The following is a 19,018-nucleotide window of genomic DNA, read 5'->3' as shown; positions in this document are numbered from 1 at the left end:
TATATTATATATATTATTAATTATATTAAGATGGGTCACTGAGTTCATTTGACTATGTAGCATATGACTTTAGCCTTCCGACAATTACATTTGGTTTTAAAGGAAGGATAATTTGAACTTTGATAATAGACGCAATTTAAGCGCTCGCTGAAGTCTTACTGGCATTTAGTCCGGAGGACTGCTGCAGAGAGAGAGGAGCGGAGGTCGGCGCGAGCTCACTAGGTCGGCGCAAGGTAAGTGCAAGCTGGCTTTCAAAGGGAAATAAGATTTTTGAAGAACCTATTTGGAGATTCACGTTTAGGCTGACAAAAATGTGGTTGTCTGATGTCGTTTTTGAGAAAACAAGGCAGACGTCCTCGGAAGGTAATAGTGGAGAGCAGAATATGGTGGAAGGGTGAGTCTAGAAAGTTTGCATAGGCTGATTCAAAGTGAAGTTAAAGCTTCTATGAAGGAGGTTGTGGATTTGGTTACGGGGCTGGAGCCAAAGGGCCATGGTGTTTTTAGGGAATGCCAATTCTGGGATATTGCAGAAGGTAGGAAGTCAGTGCTAATGAAAATGAATCCTAAATTAGGAGACATAGCTAATAAGGAGTCAAGCACAAATGTGAAAGGGTTACTATTTGGTGAAGGCATGGTTAAAAGTTTAGGTAAGCATGTAGCCACTTTCAAAGATCTAGACAAGGTGCAGATTAATAAGAGGAAAGTTTTGGGAGGTGTTTCTGGAAGGGCTAGAAGACGAGGACCTTCGGCTGGCTGGGGATTTCAAAGGTCCCAATTTAATTATAACATCAGAGGGACTAGAAGAGGCTTCCAAAGCTCGGCTGGTTTCTTCCATCAAAGAGGACAGTTTGGAAGAACTAGAAGTGTCAGGGAAAGAGGGCCGTCAACCTCTGGATCCTGCGGCGAGTACAGAGATTTCTTTTGGTTCTTCCCAAAAAAAGAGTAGGGAGTTACATGGTTTTGTAAAAGAGTGGAAACGTAGAACGAACTATCCATGGATCTTGAGCACAATTCAAGGTTTCAAAATAGAATTTGTGAAGGTACCGAGTCAGGTAAAGGAACCAAAGTTAGGTCGGAATCAGGAACAAGTGGGATTAGCAGATTTAGAGAAGAATGCGATGTTAGAAAATGGAGCAATTTGTTTAGTAGGTGATCACTTAAAAAGGATTTGTAAGCACGTTATTTTTAGGGGGGGGGAAAGGACAAGGGATAGAGACCGGTAATAAATCTGAGAATTTAAACCAGTCTATAGTTTACAGGCATTTCAAGATTGAGCGGATCCATTGGTTAAGGAATATGCTTCAGGGTTGGTAAAATTAGATCTGAAAGATGCTTATTTTTCTATGCCAATGGAAGAAAACACTCAGTGGTTCCTTCAGGTCAGATGGAGAAATCAGTTATATCAGTTTCAATGCCTACCATTTGGTCTTTCATCGGCATGCTGGTGCTTTACAACGGTGGTGCGTGCTGTAGTAGCTTATTTGAGGGAAAGTGATTTTCGGATGATTTTTTATCTCAAAGACATCCTTTTGATATTGCAGGATGTGGCGGTGTTAGTAACTCAATTAAAGGAAACGACTCATCTCTTGGGAGAGTTTGGGTTTTCTCATAAACTAGGAGAAATCCATTATGCTTCAATCAAAATGCTTGGAATTCTTAGGTTTCAGGATAGACACAATTGGGGAGTGGTTGTTACCAGAAAAGAAAATAAGGTTGATAAAGAAGGAGTTATGTTGTGTTCTAAAGAGGAACAGTTTGACTTTGAGAGATTTGGCAAGAATATTAGGATTGTTTTCTTCATCAATTCAAGCTATATTCCCAGGCCCTTTGCATTATCAAGCCTTGCAGAAGGTAAAGGCAGAGGCCTTGAGAGAAAGCTTGTGGTATGGGGACAAGGTTGTTTTAAATCAGGAAGCAAGAGCTGGATTGGTGGATGCACAATCTGGAGGCTTGGAATGGGAGAGCAATTTCTATATGTGTGCCAGAGTTTGTACTGGAGACTGATGCCAGTTTGATTGGTTGGGGTTCCTGTTTGGGAGAACAGGAAACAAGTGGTGCACGGTCAAGTCGAGAGTAGGACCTTCATATCAATTGTTTGGAATTAACAGCAGGTTTATATGCTCTGAGGAGTATTACAGGGGCAGACTGTTTTGATGAAAAAGGACAATGTTTCAGTGGCGACTTACATAGACTGCTTAGGAGGTTGCATATCCAAAACTCTATAGGAAATAGCGAAGGGACTTTGGTTATTCTGTCTGGAGCACAGGATAAGCTTAAGAGCAGAATATCTTTCAGGTGTAAGGGATTTAGTGGCAGGTGGGAATTCAAGACGTGAAAGATCTCAGCAACTGGCAACTTGGATGAAGGCTTTTCAGGTGGATAGAACAGGTTTTGGGTCCTTTGGAAGTGGAATGTTTTTGCAACCAGGTTGACTTTTCAGATTTACAGGTATTTCAGTTGGTTACCGGATCCAGGTGCGATGGCAATAGATGCATTCCAGCAGAAATGGTTAGACTTAAGGGGGTATGCATTTCCTCCTTTTGCGACGAGGGTTCTTCTGAAGGTGAGGAAGGAGAGGTGTCAGTTAGTGCTGGTAACACTTTTTTAGGTTTCCAGCAGTTCTGGAACTGGCTTACGAGATTCCCAGGTTAATTATGGCAGTGGATGGTCTGCTGAAGAACAAAGAAAGGGAAGTACATCCTTTGGTGTTGAACCTTCTTGTATGGAAGGTGTCGGGAGATCTGGTGCTTTGGAGGGCCTTTCAAGAGGGGCTACTGAATTGCTTGAGGACTCTTGGGCGCCAGGTACCAGGCGTAGATACAAAGGAATATGGAGGATTTGTGTTGGTTTGTGGATTGAAAAGAGTCTGGATCCCACTGAGGCATCTGTAGTTGCGGAAGTACATTTCTCAGTTGAACAATTTGAAAAGGGTCTGACTTTTAGGACGTTAAATTGCTCTAGTTCCGCTGTTTCTGCAGGACATGTATTAGTCTGGCGTAAATCAGTAGGAAGTAATGTTTTGGTTTGTAGGATTTTGAAGAGCATTAGATTAAAGAGACTTCCGAAAGCAAGGTATGATGTGTAATGGTATGTGAATTTGATCTTGAAGTTATTTCTATCATGGCCATTGAACAGATATTTGAATACTAAGCATCTTTCCATTAAGCTGGCAACGCTTTTGTGTTTGGTGTCCTGTAGAAGAGTGCCGGATGATAAAAGTCTAGAAGTTAATAGGATGTTTAGTCCAGACAGCTTTTTTTTTTAGATTTGGAAAAGGACGAAGACTAGGTCTACGTCATGATTTTATCCAAAAGGTCCAAAGTTAAGTGTGGTTGACTGTTTGAGGGCATATGAGTCTAGAGTATTGGAGAATAGAAGAAATGGGGAGCATCAGTTATTAATCGCTTATGTGAGACCATTTCGAGCGGTAAGTAATGTAACAATTTTATGATGGGTTAAAATTGCAGTGAACAAGCTGGGGTGAATATAAAACGGTATAAAGCCCATTTTGTGAGAGGTGCTATGACTAGTAAAGCTTGTTGGTCCGAAGGTAAGTTGCAATATAGTTTGAAAGCAGTCTACTGGTCAAAACATTTGCTAAGCATTATTTTATGAGCACATTTCAGAGACTGTGTTGAAGGGATTTCAATATGCATAATGGTAGCCTCTGGTCTTGTAATGAAATGACGATTCTCAGATTAACATGAATTCATTATAGACACAGAGACTAACATTATCCCTCCCGCCTCTCCCATAAGTAATAAAGATTTTTTTTTTTAAGTGTATAAACAATTTAAATAAATAGAAAAAAGTAATTTCGTATAAGTGATAAAAAATGTTTTCAGTGGTGCGTTCTTTTGAGAACAAGTTATTACATATGCTCTTTTTTTATTCCAGATTCGCAATCTTGAGGATAGAATCATGGACCTTACAGATTGGATGAAGGATTTTGGTTTCTTAAAAGTTTTGCATTTAAAAGAGGAAGAGTGTCTATTACAGTGACTTTATGGATTGTTTAGGTTCCAATTCTGGATTCTTTGTAAAAGTTATTTAAAAGGTGCTGCTGACTGAAGTGGCAATAATAGAGTAAGCACAATGTTAGTCTCCTTGTCTTTAATGAAATCCTGATTCTATATTCATGTCAATTTGAACATCGCCATTTCCTGTAATGGTTGAGGCCTGAACGAGAAGGCTCACTGTAGAAAGGTGTTTGGTAAGAACCTTAAGGTGGCCAGGAGCCTGTCTGTGATGCCTGGCTATCTGCCTCTTTACAGGTGGGTAGGAACAGAGCGTTGACTAAGTAGCATCAAGGTATCAGTGAGTGCTTCGTTAAAAGGGATTAAGGGCTCAGCCTGGCCTAGGCTCAAAATTCCTGCCAGATGTTAACTTTGGTTTCAACTGAACATAACTGTAAATCCCAAAACTGATCAGTCCTATAAACCACCACTGCAAAAGAGGGCCGTTTCTTTCACAGGTGGCCCAAGTGGGGAGTTAAGTCTTCCCTCAGAAATGTGTCAAGCCGACTGGCTTCTTGCAAATACATGCAGAAGGCATCATCAGGATAGTGAGGGGGAAGAAAGGCATCCTCCTCCCCACCATCATCCATGTCCTAGGGTATCTCTTGAACTCAGTCATAGCCAAAAAGATAATGTATCCTCTGCTGGAGTGTACACCCAGTTAGCGTCACCGAGTCAAAGTCAGGATGCGTGACAACAGATTGCTTTTTTGTGATGATTTTGTAGTGTGATATCTGTCAAAGTGGGTTTGGAGTCTGACAGCGTTATCAGTACCAACCTCTCTTCTGCATCTGGTGGTAAAAGAACTGGCGTGGATGCAGGAGGGACTGGTGCAGATCTTACAGCCAGAACAGAAGTCTGTACTGGTGTCAGAATTGTGCTCTTATTGAGTGCCTAGGGTTCAGACGGTGCAGTGGGTGGACCCTGTTGGCAGAAACCAGACTGGGGAGGGCCCAGTGGCTCTTTGGGATCCCAAGGTGCACCAGATGGAACTAGAAGCATACTAAGAATCAGCAGCATGGCCTCAAACAAGGTTTAAAACTGTTGCAGCATCGCCAATGGCACAGGGAATTCGGGATCAGCTGAGGAATCCGCACTGCGGATGCCGAACTCAAAAGTGAATGACTCACATTGTGACGCCCTTGCGTCTCTGCTTTAGGTTCAGTGGTGAGATATGGCTTTGCTTTTTCATGCTTGCGCTTGGACTTCGATTTTGAAATATCAGAGAACACTTACTACTCACAGGAGTGGCCTCTGGAGGGGAACAGTCTGAACCTGTGATCTGGAACGGGACTTACGCAAAGACTGTGATGGCTTCTTGTGTTAGGCGACCTGCAGCTGCACCTCTTGGTCCCAGGTTGTCTTTGGGTGCATGAGGGTACATTTATTGTGCAAAATTGCATCATGGACAGAGTCCATACTCCAGAGAGACATCTCGAACAGGTCCATGACAGACATCTGAATTCTGCTATGGCATGTCATTTTGAAGGGGGACATCATTCCTAAACACACTGGAAGGAATATGCTACTTACCAGTATGCATCTGTTCTTGGCATGTAGAGCTGCAGAGTCACACACTGAGGATAAGATCGCCATCTGGTGTTGGGCTCGGATTATTGCAGGTTGTCGTAGTCTTCGGAAGAAGCCTTTGGTCACGAGATAGGTGACTCCTCCCCTGGACAACAGTGCGCATGGGCATCCACTCCATCGTCAGATTGTTTTTCGCCATGATGGGAAAAGATGGAGTGTATAGGAATGAAAAGAAAGGATGTCCATGTGCGATGTCTAAGTAAGACAAATGCTGGAACAGATACAGGTCCCGGGGAGGCGGGTGGGCGTGTGTGACTCTGCAGCTCTACATGCCAAGAACAGATGCATACTGGTAAGTTGCATATTCCGTTCGAGGCATATGAGCTGCAGATCACACACTGAGGATAGACTATATAGCAGTGTCTCCCCTTAGCGGTGGTCACCTGTATCCGTTGCAGCAGTTTGAAATAAAGTTTTTAGGACAGCCTGGCCCACTGAGGCCTGTTGTTTGGCTTGCACATCAACACAGTAGTGTTTAGTGAAGGTATGCGTGGTAGACCACGTGGCTGCCTTGCAAATGTCTTCTAAGGGAATGTTACCTAAGAAGGCCATAGAAGCCCCTATTTTGCGCGTGGAGTGCGCCCTAGGGGGAACTGTAAGAGTACGTTTAGCCTTTTGGTAGCATATTTGGATGCACTTAACTATCCACCGGGCTATACCGGATTTGGAGATGGGATTGCCTTTATGTGGTGGTGCGAAAGCAACAAAGAGTTGTTTTGTCTTTCGAAAAGGTTTTGTCCTGTCGATGTAATAAAGCAAGGCTCTTTTAACATCTAAGGTATGTAGGGCCCTTTCAGCTACGGAGTCTGGGTTAGGGAAAAAGACCCGTAGCTCTACTGATTGGTTAAGGTGGAAAGGGGAAATCACTTTTGGAAGAAATTTAGGGTTTGTCCTAAGAACTACTTTGTTACGGTGTAGTTGTAAGAAAGGTTCCTCTAGCGTAAGGGCTTGTATTTCACTTACTCTTCGTAGGGAAGTGATTGCGATAAGGAAAGCTACCTTCCATGTTAGGAACTGTAATTCACATTTGTGCATAGGTTCAAATGGGGGACCCATAAGTCTTGTTAGAACAACATTGAGATTACACACTGGGGAAGGTGGTAATCTTGGGGGAAGAATTCTTTTCAGACCTTTCATAAACGCTTTGATGGCTGGTACCTTAAAGAGGGACAGGTGTTGCCTATTTTGCAAGTAGGCTGCCAAGGCTGCTAGGTGTAAACGTATAGAGGAATACCCTAGATTGCATCTTTGCAAGTGTAGTAGATAGCAAATGATGTTTTGGATGGAAGCATCCAATGGATGTATGTCATTATTAGCGGAGTAGATGGCAAATCGTTTCCATTTTGCGGCATTACATGCTCTAGTAGTAGGCCGTCTGGCTTCCTTTATGATATTCATACAGTCTGGAGGGAGGTTGAGGTACCCGAACTCTAAGACTTCAGGAGCCAGATCGCTAGGTTCAGTGTTTGAGGATCTGGGTGTCTGATTTCTCCATGGTTCTGGGTTAATAGATCCGGGGAGAGGTGTAGCTTTTGATGTGGAACTAAAGATAGTTCCAGAAGTGTGGTGAACCACGGTTGACGTGCCCAAGTGGGAGCTACCAGAATTAGTGTTAGCGACTGTTGTTTCAGTTTGCGTACCACAAATGGAACGAGTGGGAGAGGCGGAAAAGCGTATGCAAATCTGCCTGACCAGTTCATCCATAGGGCATTGCCCTTCAACTGTGGGTGTGGAAACCTGGCGGCGAAGGTTGGGCATTTTGTGTTTTCGGGAGTGGCGAACAGGTCTATGTCTGGTCGTCCCCATTTTTGGAAGAATGGGAGTAGAACCTTGGGGTGTAATTCCCATTCGTGGATCTGCTGCGTGTGGCGACTTAGGAGGTCGGCCACCTGGTTGTGGATTCCTGCGAGATGTTCTGCTAACAGGTAGATGTTTTGGGGAATTGCCCATCTCCAGATTTGCTGTGCCAGTTGGGACAGTTGGAGAGAATGTGTCCCCCCTTGCTTCTGTATATAATACATTGTCGTCATGTTGTCTGTGCGTATGAGGACAGTTTTGTTCTTTAGGTGTACCTGAAAGGATTTTAGTGCCAGGAACACTGCTAAGAGTTCTAGGTGATTGATGTGGAGCAGTTTTTGTTGACTGGTCCATCTGCCCTGAGTGGTATGTTGAAGGAGGTGGGCTCCCCACCCCGTGAGAGATGCGTCGGTAGTCAGCACAACTTGTGGAAGAGGCTCTAAGAACGGCCGCCCTTTGGACAGGTTGATGGTGTTCCACCATTTCAGTGAGCGAAGTGAGCGACTGTCCACCAACACCAGATCGGTAAGTTGTCCGTGAGCTTGGTTCCACTGTTGTGATAGACATTCCTGTAAGGGACGCATTTGAAGTCGTGCGTGTGGGACTATGGAGATGCATGACGCCATCATGCCTAGGAGCTGCATGAACACTCTTGCTGGAAGAGATTGATGAGTTTGAAATTGAGAGATGAGATTTTGTATACTGGTTATCCTGGCAGTGCTGGGATAAACTATGGCTTTGGATGTATCTATGGTTGCTCCTAGATACTGGTGTAAGTGGGAGGGCTGTAGATGGGATTTGGGGTAGTTGATAGTGAATCCCAAGTTGTGGAGGGTTTGAATAGTGCGATGAGTGTGGAGAACGCATTTTTGGTGAGTATTGGCTTTTATGAGCCAATCGTCCAGATAGGGGAAGACATGGATCTGTTGTCTTCTGAGGTGCGCTGCCACGACTGCTAAGCACTTGGTGAACACTCTGGGTGCTGTTGTTACTCCGAATGGGAGAACTGTAAATTGATAGTGTTGCCCATCTACTACAAATCGTAGATATTTTCTGTGAGCGGGATGCATAGGGATGTGAAAGTACGCGTCCTTGAGGTCCAATGTGGCGAGGAAGTCTCCCTGTTGTAATAGTGGGAGGACTTGTTGGAGGGTGGTCATATGAAAATGATCTGATTGTATATACTGGTTTAGTAGTCTGAGATCCAGTATGGGCCTTAACGTTTTGTCCTTTTTGGGAATGAGGAAGTATAGGGAATATACTCCTGTTCCCTGATGTTGAAGAGGGACTGGTTCTATCGCATGTTTTTGTAACAGGTATTGAACTTCTTGTTTGAGGAGAGAGAGATGATGTGAGGACATTGGACGTTGTTTGGGCGGTATGTTTGGGGGGGATTGTATTAGTTCGAGGCAGTAGCCAGACTGGATAATTTGTCTTACCCACCTGTCTGTGGTGATGGAAGTCCAGACAGGTAGGAATTGTTGGAGCCGCCCCCCCGACCGGAGTGGAATGGTCTGGGGGGGGAGTGGTGGCAAGTCACTGTTTAGTGGCTGGGGAGGTGCGGGTGTTGTTGTTGTTGCCCCGCCCTCGACCTTTGTTATTGTTTCCCCTATAACCCCCTCGAAAATATCCTCTGTTAGGGGATGTTTGTCCAGAATTTTTAAAGGTGGACGTGGTCTCAGTTCTCAGATTTTTGGAGGCTCCTCTATAAAAGGAGCGACGAAAGGAACCCCGGGTTTGCGGAGACTGCAGTGCTCCCATAGATTTGGCAGTCTCATTATCTTTCTTCATTTTTTCTAATGCAGTGTCCAGTGCAGGGCCAAATAGCTGCTCTTGGTTGAAAGGTTGAGCTAGAATTGTGGTTTGAACCTCCGGTTTAAAACCGGAAATACGGAGCCAGGCATGTCGTCTGAGTAAGACGCTGGTATTGACCGCCCTAGAAGCAGTGTCTGCCGCATCTAAGGGGCATTTAATGGAGGCATTAGATATTAATTTGCCTTCTTGAATGAGGTCAGTAGCCTGGGATTTAAAGGGCTCAGGCAGATGTTGCATAAGGTCCTCAAGTTGGTCATAATGCGCCCTATCATAACGGGCTAACAGGGCTTGGGTATTGACAATACGCCAGTGGTTTGCCGCCTCTGCGGCGACTCGTTTGCCTGAGGCCTCTAAAAGCTTAGACTCCTTGTCCGGGGGAGGCGTTTCTCCAGTTGTCTGAGTTAACACGCTTCCTGGCATTTGACACGACCAAGGAGTCTAAAGGGAGCTGAGCTTTAATGTATGCAGGGTCCTGCGGGGCTGGTCTGTATTTTTTTTTCGATGCGGGGGTTGAGAACCCTAGCTCTAACAGGGTCTTTAAAGACTTCAGTGGCATGCTTTATAACCCCTTTAATCATGGGCAGTATGTGAACAGTTTTTTGTGACTGCTCAAAAGTATCAAGGAGAAAGTCCTCTTCAAGGGCGTCCGTGTGCATCGTGACGCCATGGAATGTTGCTGCCCTATTTATGAGTTGGCCAAACCCCAAATGGTCATCAGGAGGGGAGGGCTTGGAAGGGTAGGTAGTGGGGTCAGGCATGTCAGGTATTGGATAAGACCAGTCATCTACTGGTGCTGTGTCTGGGAACGTAAAAGGGTCGTTTGGATCAAGAGGATCATTAAATAAATCAGGGTCCGCCCCTCCCCCTAAATCATCATTATCATCCTGTGGAGGAGGTGAATGAGAAGGAGATGGTAAAGGTAAAGGAGGAGGAGGAGGAGGGGGGGGATGGGTTAGGAGGTAACACAGGAGAGGAAGGACGAAGTGGTGAAGTAGCACAGTCCTTCTTCCGTATGGGAGCTGGAGGTGGTGTGATGTCCAGCTTCCGTTTCTTGTATGGGACTGCAGTCACATGTCCGGTTTTGGGATTGATGTAGATCCGCTTTTGAGTAGGATCTGGGCGAAAAAGTTCATCCGGCTCCGAAAGTGGTGGTGGCGATGGCAGTTTCGGATCTTTATGAACTTTTTTCGGTGTGGACGGAGTTTTCGGCGCCGATGGAATCTTCGGCGCCGATGGAATCTTCGGCGCCGATGGAATCTTCGGCGCCGATGGAATCTTCGGCGCCGATGGAATCTTCGGCGCCGATGGAATCTTCGGCGCCGATGGAATCTTCGGTGCCGAGGGCCTTTTAGGCATCGATGTCGAAGAACATTTCGGTGCCGGTGGAGACTTCGGTGCCGAGGAACGTTTTGGTGCCGAAGGAGATTTCGGTCTTGAAGCCTGTTTCGGTGCTGACAGTGGAGTTTTCGGTGCCGAAGGTATTATAGGTATAATAACATGAGGTTTGCTCGAGCCCGAGCCACCTACAGGCTTAGATGTCTTCGGAGCCGGGCCCGAGGGCAGGGCTTCTGAAGAGGATTTTCGGTCGCGACTGGGCCCAGCTGGCGGAGCCTTGACCAATGTCTTTTTGGATGGGGTAGGGGTAGGGGCAGGGGGGGTGGTACTCGCACGCTGCCCTGGAGTGATGAGGTCATCGGAATCGTCGGCCTCGGACACGATCTCGAGATCTTTGGTGTCATCTTCAGGAACATCCTGAGCAAAGATGTCCTCCGGTTCTGGAGCTGGTTTGGCCATAATGTGGCGTCGAGCTCTTCGGTCCCGGAGGGTCTTCTTGGAACGGAAAGCGGCACAAGCTGGACAGTTCGATTCGTTGTGTTCCGGCGACAGGCAGAGGTTGCAAACCTCGTGGTGGTCACTGTGGGGGAACTTCGCTCCACACTGGGGGCATTTTTTAAAAGGTGTCCTGTCCATCAGCCGCTTCCGGAACCGGTCCGAGTTGATTTCGATGGAATGAAGATTGAGAAGTTATTTTGATTGCTGGAAGTTTTCTGCTGGAGCGGAAAAAAGTTCATCCGAACCCAATGGCGGAAAAAAACAATCTGACGATGGAGTGGATGCCCATGCGCACTGTTGTCCAGGGGAGGAGTCACCTATCTCGTGACCAAAGGCTTCTTCCGAAGACAACAACACCCTGCAATCATCCGAGCACAACACCAGATGGCGATCTTATCCTCAGTGTGTGATCTGCAGCTCATATGCCTCGAACTTAGTTTTACAAGTTGTTGGAAGACCAACAAGATTGTGAGCAGAGCTCTGGATCCACGACAGAAGGCATGGAAAGATGGGAACGGATGTCAGCGGCAGGGATGGATCTTATATGTGGCTTTGCTCTGTCACTTACAGGACAGTAAAAGCCAACACAGAGCCGCATGGAGCCACCTAGCAGCATGCTGGAGCACTACAGAAGAAATGTTTCTGGATCCAGTCTGGCACATGGGGAGTATTCCAAGGTGAGGAATCTGCAGTAAGAAGTATCCATCAGAAATATTTAATGGACAGAGAATGTCTATGCAAAAAACACATAGTACATACAAAGTTTTAAATTGGCTTGAATTTTTAAGTGATGTAAATATTAACACACGCAAGTAAAGGGTACTTGCAATAGTATGAAAATACAGTCCTATATTACTGCAATGTAGCAATGTCACAAGCTAAGAAAATAAAAGCTTTGAACATGCATGTTGTTTTTGCTATGGCTTTGTTTCAATATCAGGACTTCACTTTTGCTCTCGGAATATCATCACTGTTGGCATTGTGGGATCAACTTTTAAGTCCAAGTGTGACAGCACTACATTATTTTTCACACTGACAGGAAACCAGAAGAAAGCACATACAACAACAACACTACAATTATCTTGAATGCTTTGAACCTGCCCTTTAAGGTAGAAAATTATTTTTAAATTTTTAAGCAGACTGATTTTCTTAGGTTAGACTAGCTATTACTAGTAAAGGCATTGAACAGCAATTCTTTCTAATCAAACAAGTGGATAAGCAAACTAAATGCCCACTTCTGCATACAGATTAATAATCTTTAGAACCCTATTGATATACGTAAAGTAACAAAAGGCATAATATTTAATTGCTTAATTCTGAACATGTTCCCTTTTGGTGTCACTAGTTATACTTAATACATTGTCTTTCATTCATGTAACTTCACTGACATTTCGCCTCTCAGGAAAGCTTTCAAACTAACAACCTACATGCTGCTCATGTGTCAAAACAGATGTCATAGTATGGATGAGCAAGTTGCAATCCAAGTACCTGAAGTCTTGAGGCATGTTTCGTGCTGTAAGACCTGCCAAGCTCATAGTACACACTCTAACAAACAAAAGCATTTTTGAAAATATTTAACCCAAAAAGAAACTTCCTACAAACCTCAATCAAACTGGGGCGTACGACTTTTAGTCCCTTCTTATTTTTATGTATTCCTTTAAGCAATATTTCTACTTCTTTGGAGGCTTTCGAAATCTGCTGTGGAGTAGCATTCACAGAGCATCTGTGGGAGAATCAATATGAGATACAGCAAGTGGGTTAAAACAATCATCCTAATGTTGAGAAATGAGCGGACTCCAAAGGTACTCAAAGTTTAAATCATGCATTTCAGATTATCCTGACACAAAAATAAGCAACAGAAACTTAAAGAAGTTTTTCTACAGCAGAATATTAAAGTCACAAAGGCTTTCTTTTATAATATATTTTGGCATCTGTAATTCAGATTTACACTTTTAGTTCCTCAGACTGATAGCACTGTGAAAACTGGTTGCAAATTGTATTAATTGTTAAAGAGTGCCTTTTTTTAGGCAGCAAAACAACCAAAGGGGGGGAGCACAGGTCATGTCTCAAGGAGCCTACTGCAAAATACTTATGGCCAGGCGCCCCACCTCCGGCAGCTCAACAGTCAGACTGTGGAAACCTCTTACATCATTTATTAAAGAAACACACTTTTCCCTAGCCTGAGCTCTTAACATTAAGTGAAAAACAACAGTTATTCAGTGAGTCAATGATATGTCCATCCCATTCACAACCAATGTAATATGGAGAAGAGATTTTTGTTTCCAACATATAATTCTTAAAACACCTAAGACACGACAGTGCTAAAAGAGATTACATAGAACAGACATTGATTAAGGAAACCAATAAAAGAATACTGAAAACTCTGGTGCTACAACTTTTTTCTGGGATTCCAGTGCAGTCATGTGTTACTGTACACCAACTGCAACAACTAATGTCTGTACCAAGGGATCACACTCTGGAGCACAGAGGCTGCCGTCAAATGGTACAATTACTGTGGAGAAACAGATGCTATGATGGTGTCCCACGATCTTCTTTCTGAATATCACAGTTACTAGGGTAAAACAGATTTGATAACGGCATCCCACAATCTGCTTTCCAACCAGTACAGTTACTAAGAAGATGTGTATGTTTTTATGATGTTCCTCAGTTCTCCCTCAGCGCCACCACAGTTTCAATTAGTGGCAGGCGGCCAGGAGGTATGTGGTTGGCTCAACCTCACTGGTTCCCTGGCAGGTGCTGTGGCTGTAATGTGGAAGAGTAGGTATCAGACTGCGGTCACACCAAAACAGCATACTATTCTGCAGGCTCACCAAAGATCTAGACTCCAAGCCAAACCCAGCCCCAATAGACTGCCATTGAATACGGAGGGATCAGGCCCAACAAAGGAAGACCAAAAGTCTGTTTATGTAATTCCAGAGATTCATAAGACCCAATTGGATTCCAAATGGAGGGAATATTGACAAGGAGGATCTTGCATGTTGCGACAGTATATAAACCCAAGATCTCCTCAGTCATCAGGAAGATTAAGTTGCAACAGGTGCTCTACAGAAGATCCACTTTTTTCCTCAAGGCGAGTGAATTCAGGTTCAAGGAGAATAAGGGAAGATATCTGAAAGAACAGGCAAAGGCTACAGTGACAGAGTCTTACTCGCTCTATACTTCTCCCCTTCCTAGCACACCTGTTATGCAATTGGCTTTTACAACTTGCGTCTGATTCCTCATCGCTTTTCTTCTCTGGGTTTCTTCCTGAACATTCCAAGACCTTCCATTCTGGTCTTTTTTTCTTATCTACATTTCTCCTCCTTTTATAACAGTCAAAATAACAATTTTCTTTTTTAATCCAAATTATAAATAAATTTCGCTAAGTCCTTCATTTTCAATGCATTATACGTTATTATCTACCTGCAAAGTATTTTTACTGTTTAAAAGTAAAGTGAACGGGGAGAGTCGATGAACAAGTCCGATATAAAACTGTTAAATAAATAGTGGGCTAAAACTTGTAACGAGCTAGTACGTACCTACCTACCTCGAAATAGGCAGATAAGGAATGATTGAAAATACTGTGGAAAATCCAAGTGATACATTTTCAAAAGACAGTACGAATCTTAAGAATAGAAGCATTATTTTATTCTCCATAACTCATAAGATGGCACCCGTTAAAAGCAGATGGGAATAATTTAACATGTTTTGGCTATTGCACGAACAGCTACAGGGTTGTTTACCACTGTGGCTTGCGGCCACAATACTGCTCAGCGCATATTAAATAACCAAGAACTCCCTTTTAGCACTTGGTCTTTTCCACATAAAGGGGGTGAGCAGTCCATTGCTTACTGAAACAGGTCATGTGACAGACACTCAAAGTACAGTACACACTTTAGTAAGAATGAATTACTAATTGTTCAGCCAGCGCTTTACTATAGCAAACTATGTTATACACACACACACACACACAATAAATATATCACATAAAATTATTATAGGCAAAATAAAAAAACATAGGTCTTTAGCTTCTTCCTAGCTACCAACTGAACCCCAGTATTAACGTATTAAGGCACCCCCAAAAAGCATCAAGCGTTTCAGACAAGGGCCAATGTTATCAAATAGGTGTTTGAAAAAAACAAATCTTTGGTACAACCGTGCCAAAACTAACTATCCTTGATAAAGGCCTGCCAAACTAAACAGAAGCACCAAATCACAATCTTGCAAATACCCACATCAAAGAGTAGGAGTTTTCAATGCTACTCTTGTCTTGCAATGATATGGTTTCAGTAACTGGTGAAGGTATGAATAATAAGGTCTTGATGAACCTGCCACAAAACCTTGCACACACCTTTTGAACTGCGTTCAGACACCACCATCCCAAAGAACGAACTGCCCACCCAAGCCTGGCAAAAAACTCAACTGGTAGTCTCTGGTTTTCTGATACAAGAGGTGAGGGACAAGGTCCACTGGAGCTTTACTAGGATCTCCAGAGGTGACAACAACTGGTCACGGTTCCAACAGTCTATGACAACCATGTATAGAAGTGTGTCTCTTGCACACTGCCACTGAAATTAAGATATACCTGGCTGATAAGCTCCAACTAGGGTGAAATTAGTCTTGGGTTGTTTGTATTCCAGTTCAGGGAGTACCTAGCGGGACAGTTCAGACTGGAATGTTCCTACTGAGCAGGATCAAGACTGACTGGCAAGTGGCTGGGTCCAAACTGAGGTGGCATGGTGTGTAAAATAATGATGGACTGGAATGCGGCCCGAGTAATTACCTGTGGCTGACATTAATTTTAGCATTCTAGCCATCACTTTTTGTACAATTTTGTCTTGAACCATAACCGTTGAGCAGAACTGTAGAACTGCAAGGTATAACCTGCAACTGTCCCTTAGCTACTGTTTACACTGGAGTCGATTTGTGGTGATGTCGCAAAGTCACTGGTTACGTGGACAAAGAATGCATTATTAATAGACGTTGTACTCGCGCGCATGAAGGCATAACACGCAAACAAATGTCACAAGTATTCAAAAGCGGACACTGATATCATTTGTATTAGCCAGTTTGTGTGAAAGACTGCAACACTTGTGCACCTTTTTGCTGCAGAACAGACATTTCGCTAGAATTAATGGGAGAATGAACGCTCTCAAGTCAAGTGATCATCACCACAACATTGTGCGCTGAGGGTGGCTCCTGGACATCTAAACTGGTGTCTCTTTAAGAGCCTAATATTTGTTGTACAGTGAGCTTCAGAGGCCAGATCAGAGTGTGGCTTCTTCCAAACTTCCTCAGTTTGCTTGAGCACTTGGTGTAATATTAGAAAGCCCAACATTAATGAGGGATCCAAGGAACTCCCAGAGCAGCAATGCCATAGTTTTCTGCCAGGGTCTAAATCTAAAGAGCAGCTTCACAATATCACCGGTAGGACCTCAGGATATGTGTCCAGAACCTCAAGTAGGGCCACTTAATAGGATAATGCTGGGGTGATCAATCCTGTGCAGGCTAAGCTAAACCCAATCAGCCATGCTGGACCACATGGAAGTGCATGTAGATCAGAGAGATGGACCAAAACTGGTGATGCCAAAAGACAAAGGGATGGAGGCAGTTCCCTAAAGGATCTGATAATCAGTTACCAGAGGCTGACTCAGAAGTAAAAGGAGAAGCTGTGCAGGCAAGGAAGTTATAATGGATCAGTCCGAGAAGCCTCCCTGGAATTTAGTTTTGCACTCAAGGCTTTAAGAAAAGATTTTAAACTGAGAACATAAGGGCAAATCTGCTCAGATCTGAAGGAAATGGGGTAAGTTGAGAGAACTGAAGATTGGACTGCTAATGTGTAATGTATCAGAGGCATGTGAAAGGTCTGCTAGGGCACTCAACTTTCTGTGAGAACAGCCACCGAAGAATATTCTGGGGAAGTAGTCCTTAAGAAACATTTCTCTGGTAGAGAACTAAAACCTTCAATGGACCTCAGCCTGGAACTGCCCTGTGGACTTAAGTACAACACCCTGTCTTTCGGAGAACAGAACTTCGAAAGAAGATGCACTGGTGTTACTTATTCCTGGATTTGAGGAGGCTCTTGACATGACTGCTCAAATGTACTAGCCTTGGGAGCTAAGGAAGACCTTTCCAGGTGTGTGTTCCTTCCATTCCCCTTTGAGCTTCAGGACTTACTGAAAATGTGCAGAGCACTAGTAAGACCGCCTTTCTTTCCTTTTCATTTTTTTTTTGCATTCAAGCTTGTTACTTGGCAGCTTTGTCAATCTAAAGAGCCCCTAGCAGTGGGCAAAAGCTAGGGTTGCCCTCAATGGACATGGAGGAGGCATAAAATAGAATTCAGCCTTATCAGTCCAGAGCTATGCCAGATTGTGCCCCCGTAGCAACTATGGTTCCCAGTGTCCCAATCAGGATCCATGATTCTCACCAAGGGAGGGATGGAGGGGTGCTCCACCACTTCAAGGAATGGAATTCTTAAGAAAATATGTAGCACCAGGGCCACAATGACAGATGGGCTCATTCTAACATTGTGGGAGCACAATATCAAGAGAAGAAGTGGGACTGACCAGTGCAATGGCGTCTTCATAAAAAAAGAATATTTGGTCTCCAAAGAATGCTTTGATACCACATATTCTAGGCCAATATCTGATGCTTTGAGTCAATTTCGATGGCCAAGACTAAAGACATGTTTGCGATCTTGGCGGATTGGATACTTCGTCATAAACATGACCGATATCCCGTCCACCATATTACAAGTTCCATAGGTTATAATGGACTTGTAATACAGCGGTTGGGATATCCTTAACGTTTGTAATGGAGTATCCCATCCACCAATAACGTAATTAGGCCCGAAGTTCTGGGTGGAACAGATCCTTGTCCTGGGGGGAAAATATTGTGAGCGAATACCTTAAAACTCCTGAGATATGCTCACAGCACATGAGTAAAGCCAAAGTGTTCTGGAAAAAGAAAATGGAGCTACATGAAAAGGAGGACAGAGGACAAGAAACAGCAAAATTCGGGAAGAAAAAAATATGGCAAAAGTCCTATGTAGGAGATTGTGAAGCATAATAATTAGAATTAGAGTCACACGGTTGAGTGGGGAAAAGAAAATGACACAAATGTTACAGGGTAACCATAGCTCTACTGGCCAGCCATGGAAGTAGTTTCCTGTTCCATTACTAAGTGTCCAGTATCCATCAGCTGAGCATAGGAGAGAACCAGGCCACAAACTGCATGCATGAACCATGAGGAGGCAGTCAAGGACACAAACCAAAGACCATGCAGGCATTGGTGGAATCATTATTTCAGTCAGTCTAAAATGTATGAAAATTTGCAGAAATATGTTCACATTTCGAAGTGAACAGGTCATACAATCTGTGGTGGGACGTACAATGACAGCGAAAAGTCAAATTAATACATTTTAGAAAATGACAAAAAAAAAGAGCAGGAAAGAAAACTAAACTGTAATGAATATTTATCTGCAACATTCCTGAATGCCTGATAACAGCAGGTTAACTGAAAAATATATGGTTTCTTTCCTTGTCAGCCCTTCTCTTCAGGAATCCTTTTTTGAGTACTTATGTACACAACTGCCTCCTGTACAACTAACACCATAAGTAGTCAATTAGTAAACAGAGTCAGGCAGCTTCCCAGCAAAGACATTATGCAGGTCAATCCAGCTTAGCCCAACCTCGTACTCTGATGAGCTACTAATAAAATGAACGAGCACTTCAGTCAGTGCTTCCAGAGTAACTATGTTAATAGCTTGCTCTGCTTCCTCTGCCTCAGTCACTCCTACTTGTTTCTGATGCGGAGATTTAAAAAATGGAGAGAAATTTGGAAAATTTACGAAATGGCCAACCTATGAAAGACACTAGGAAATCCCATTTCCTGTAGAGAAACATGTGCCAAAGATTTAGACAATATCTACTCACTATCCTTCAGCATCACCGCTTTCTGGTACCAAA

At 43.7% G+C, this 19,018-nt stretch overlaps 1 protein-coding gene across 1 annotated transcript in view; it reads right to left on the bottom strand.

Moving 5' to 3' along the window:
• The window catches only part of PITRM1 (pitrilysin metallopeptidase 1), a 369,052-nt gene that overhangs the window by 146,518 nt on the left and 203,516 nt on the right, over positions 1-19,018 (bottom strand). Inside the window, exon 21 of the mRNA XM_085631897.1 lies at positions 12,654-12,774. Coding sequence (XP_085488023.1) covers positions 12,654-12,774 — 121 coding nt within the window. The remainder of the gene's footprint in view (positions 1-12,653; positions 12,775-19,018) is intronic.

This window comes from Triturus cristatus, chromosome 10, assembly GCF_964204655.1.
Source record: "Triturus cristatus chromosome 10, aTriCri1.1, whole genome shotgun sequence".
Taxonomy (NCBI): Eukaryota; Metazoa; Chordata; class Amphibia; order Caudata; family Salamandridae; genus Triturus; species Triturus cristatus.
Note: the sequence above shows the minus strand (reverse complement) of the source record. Positions and strands in the feature narration are given on the sequence as shown.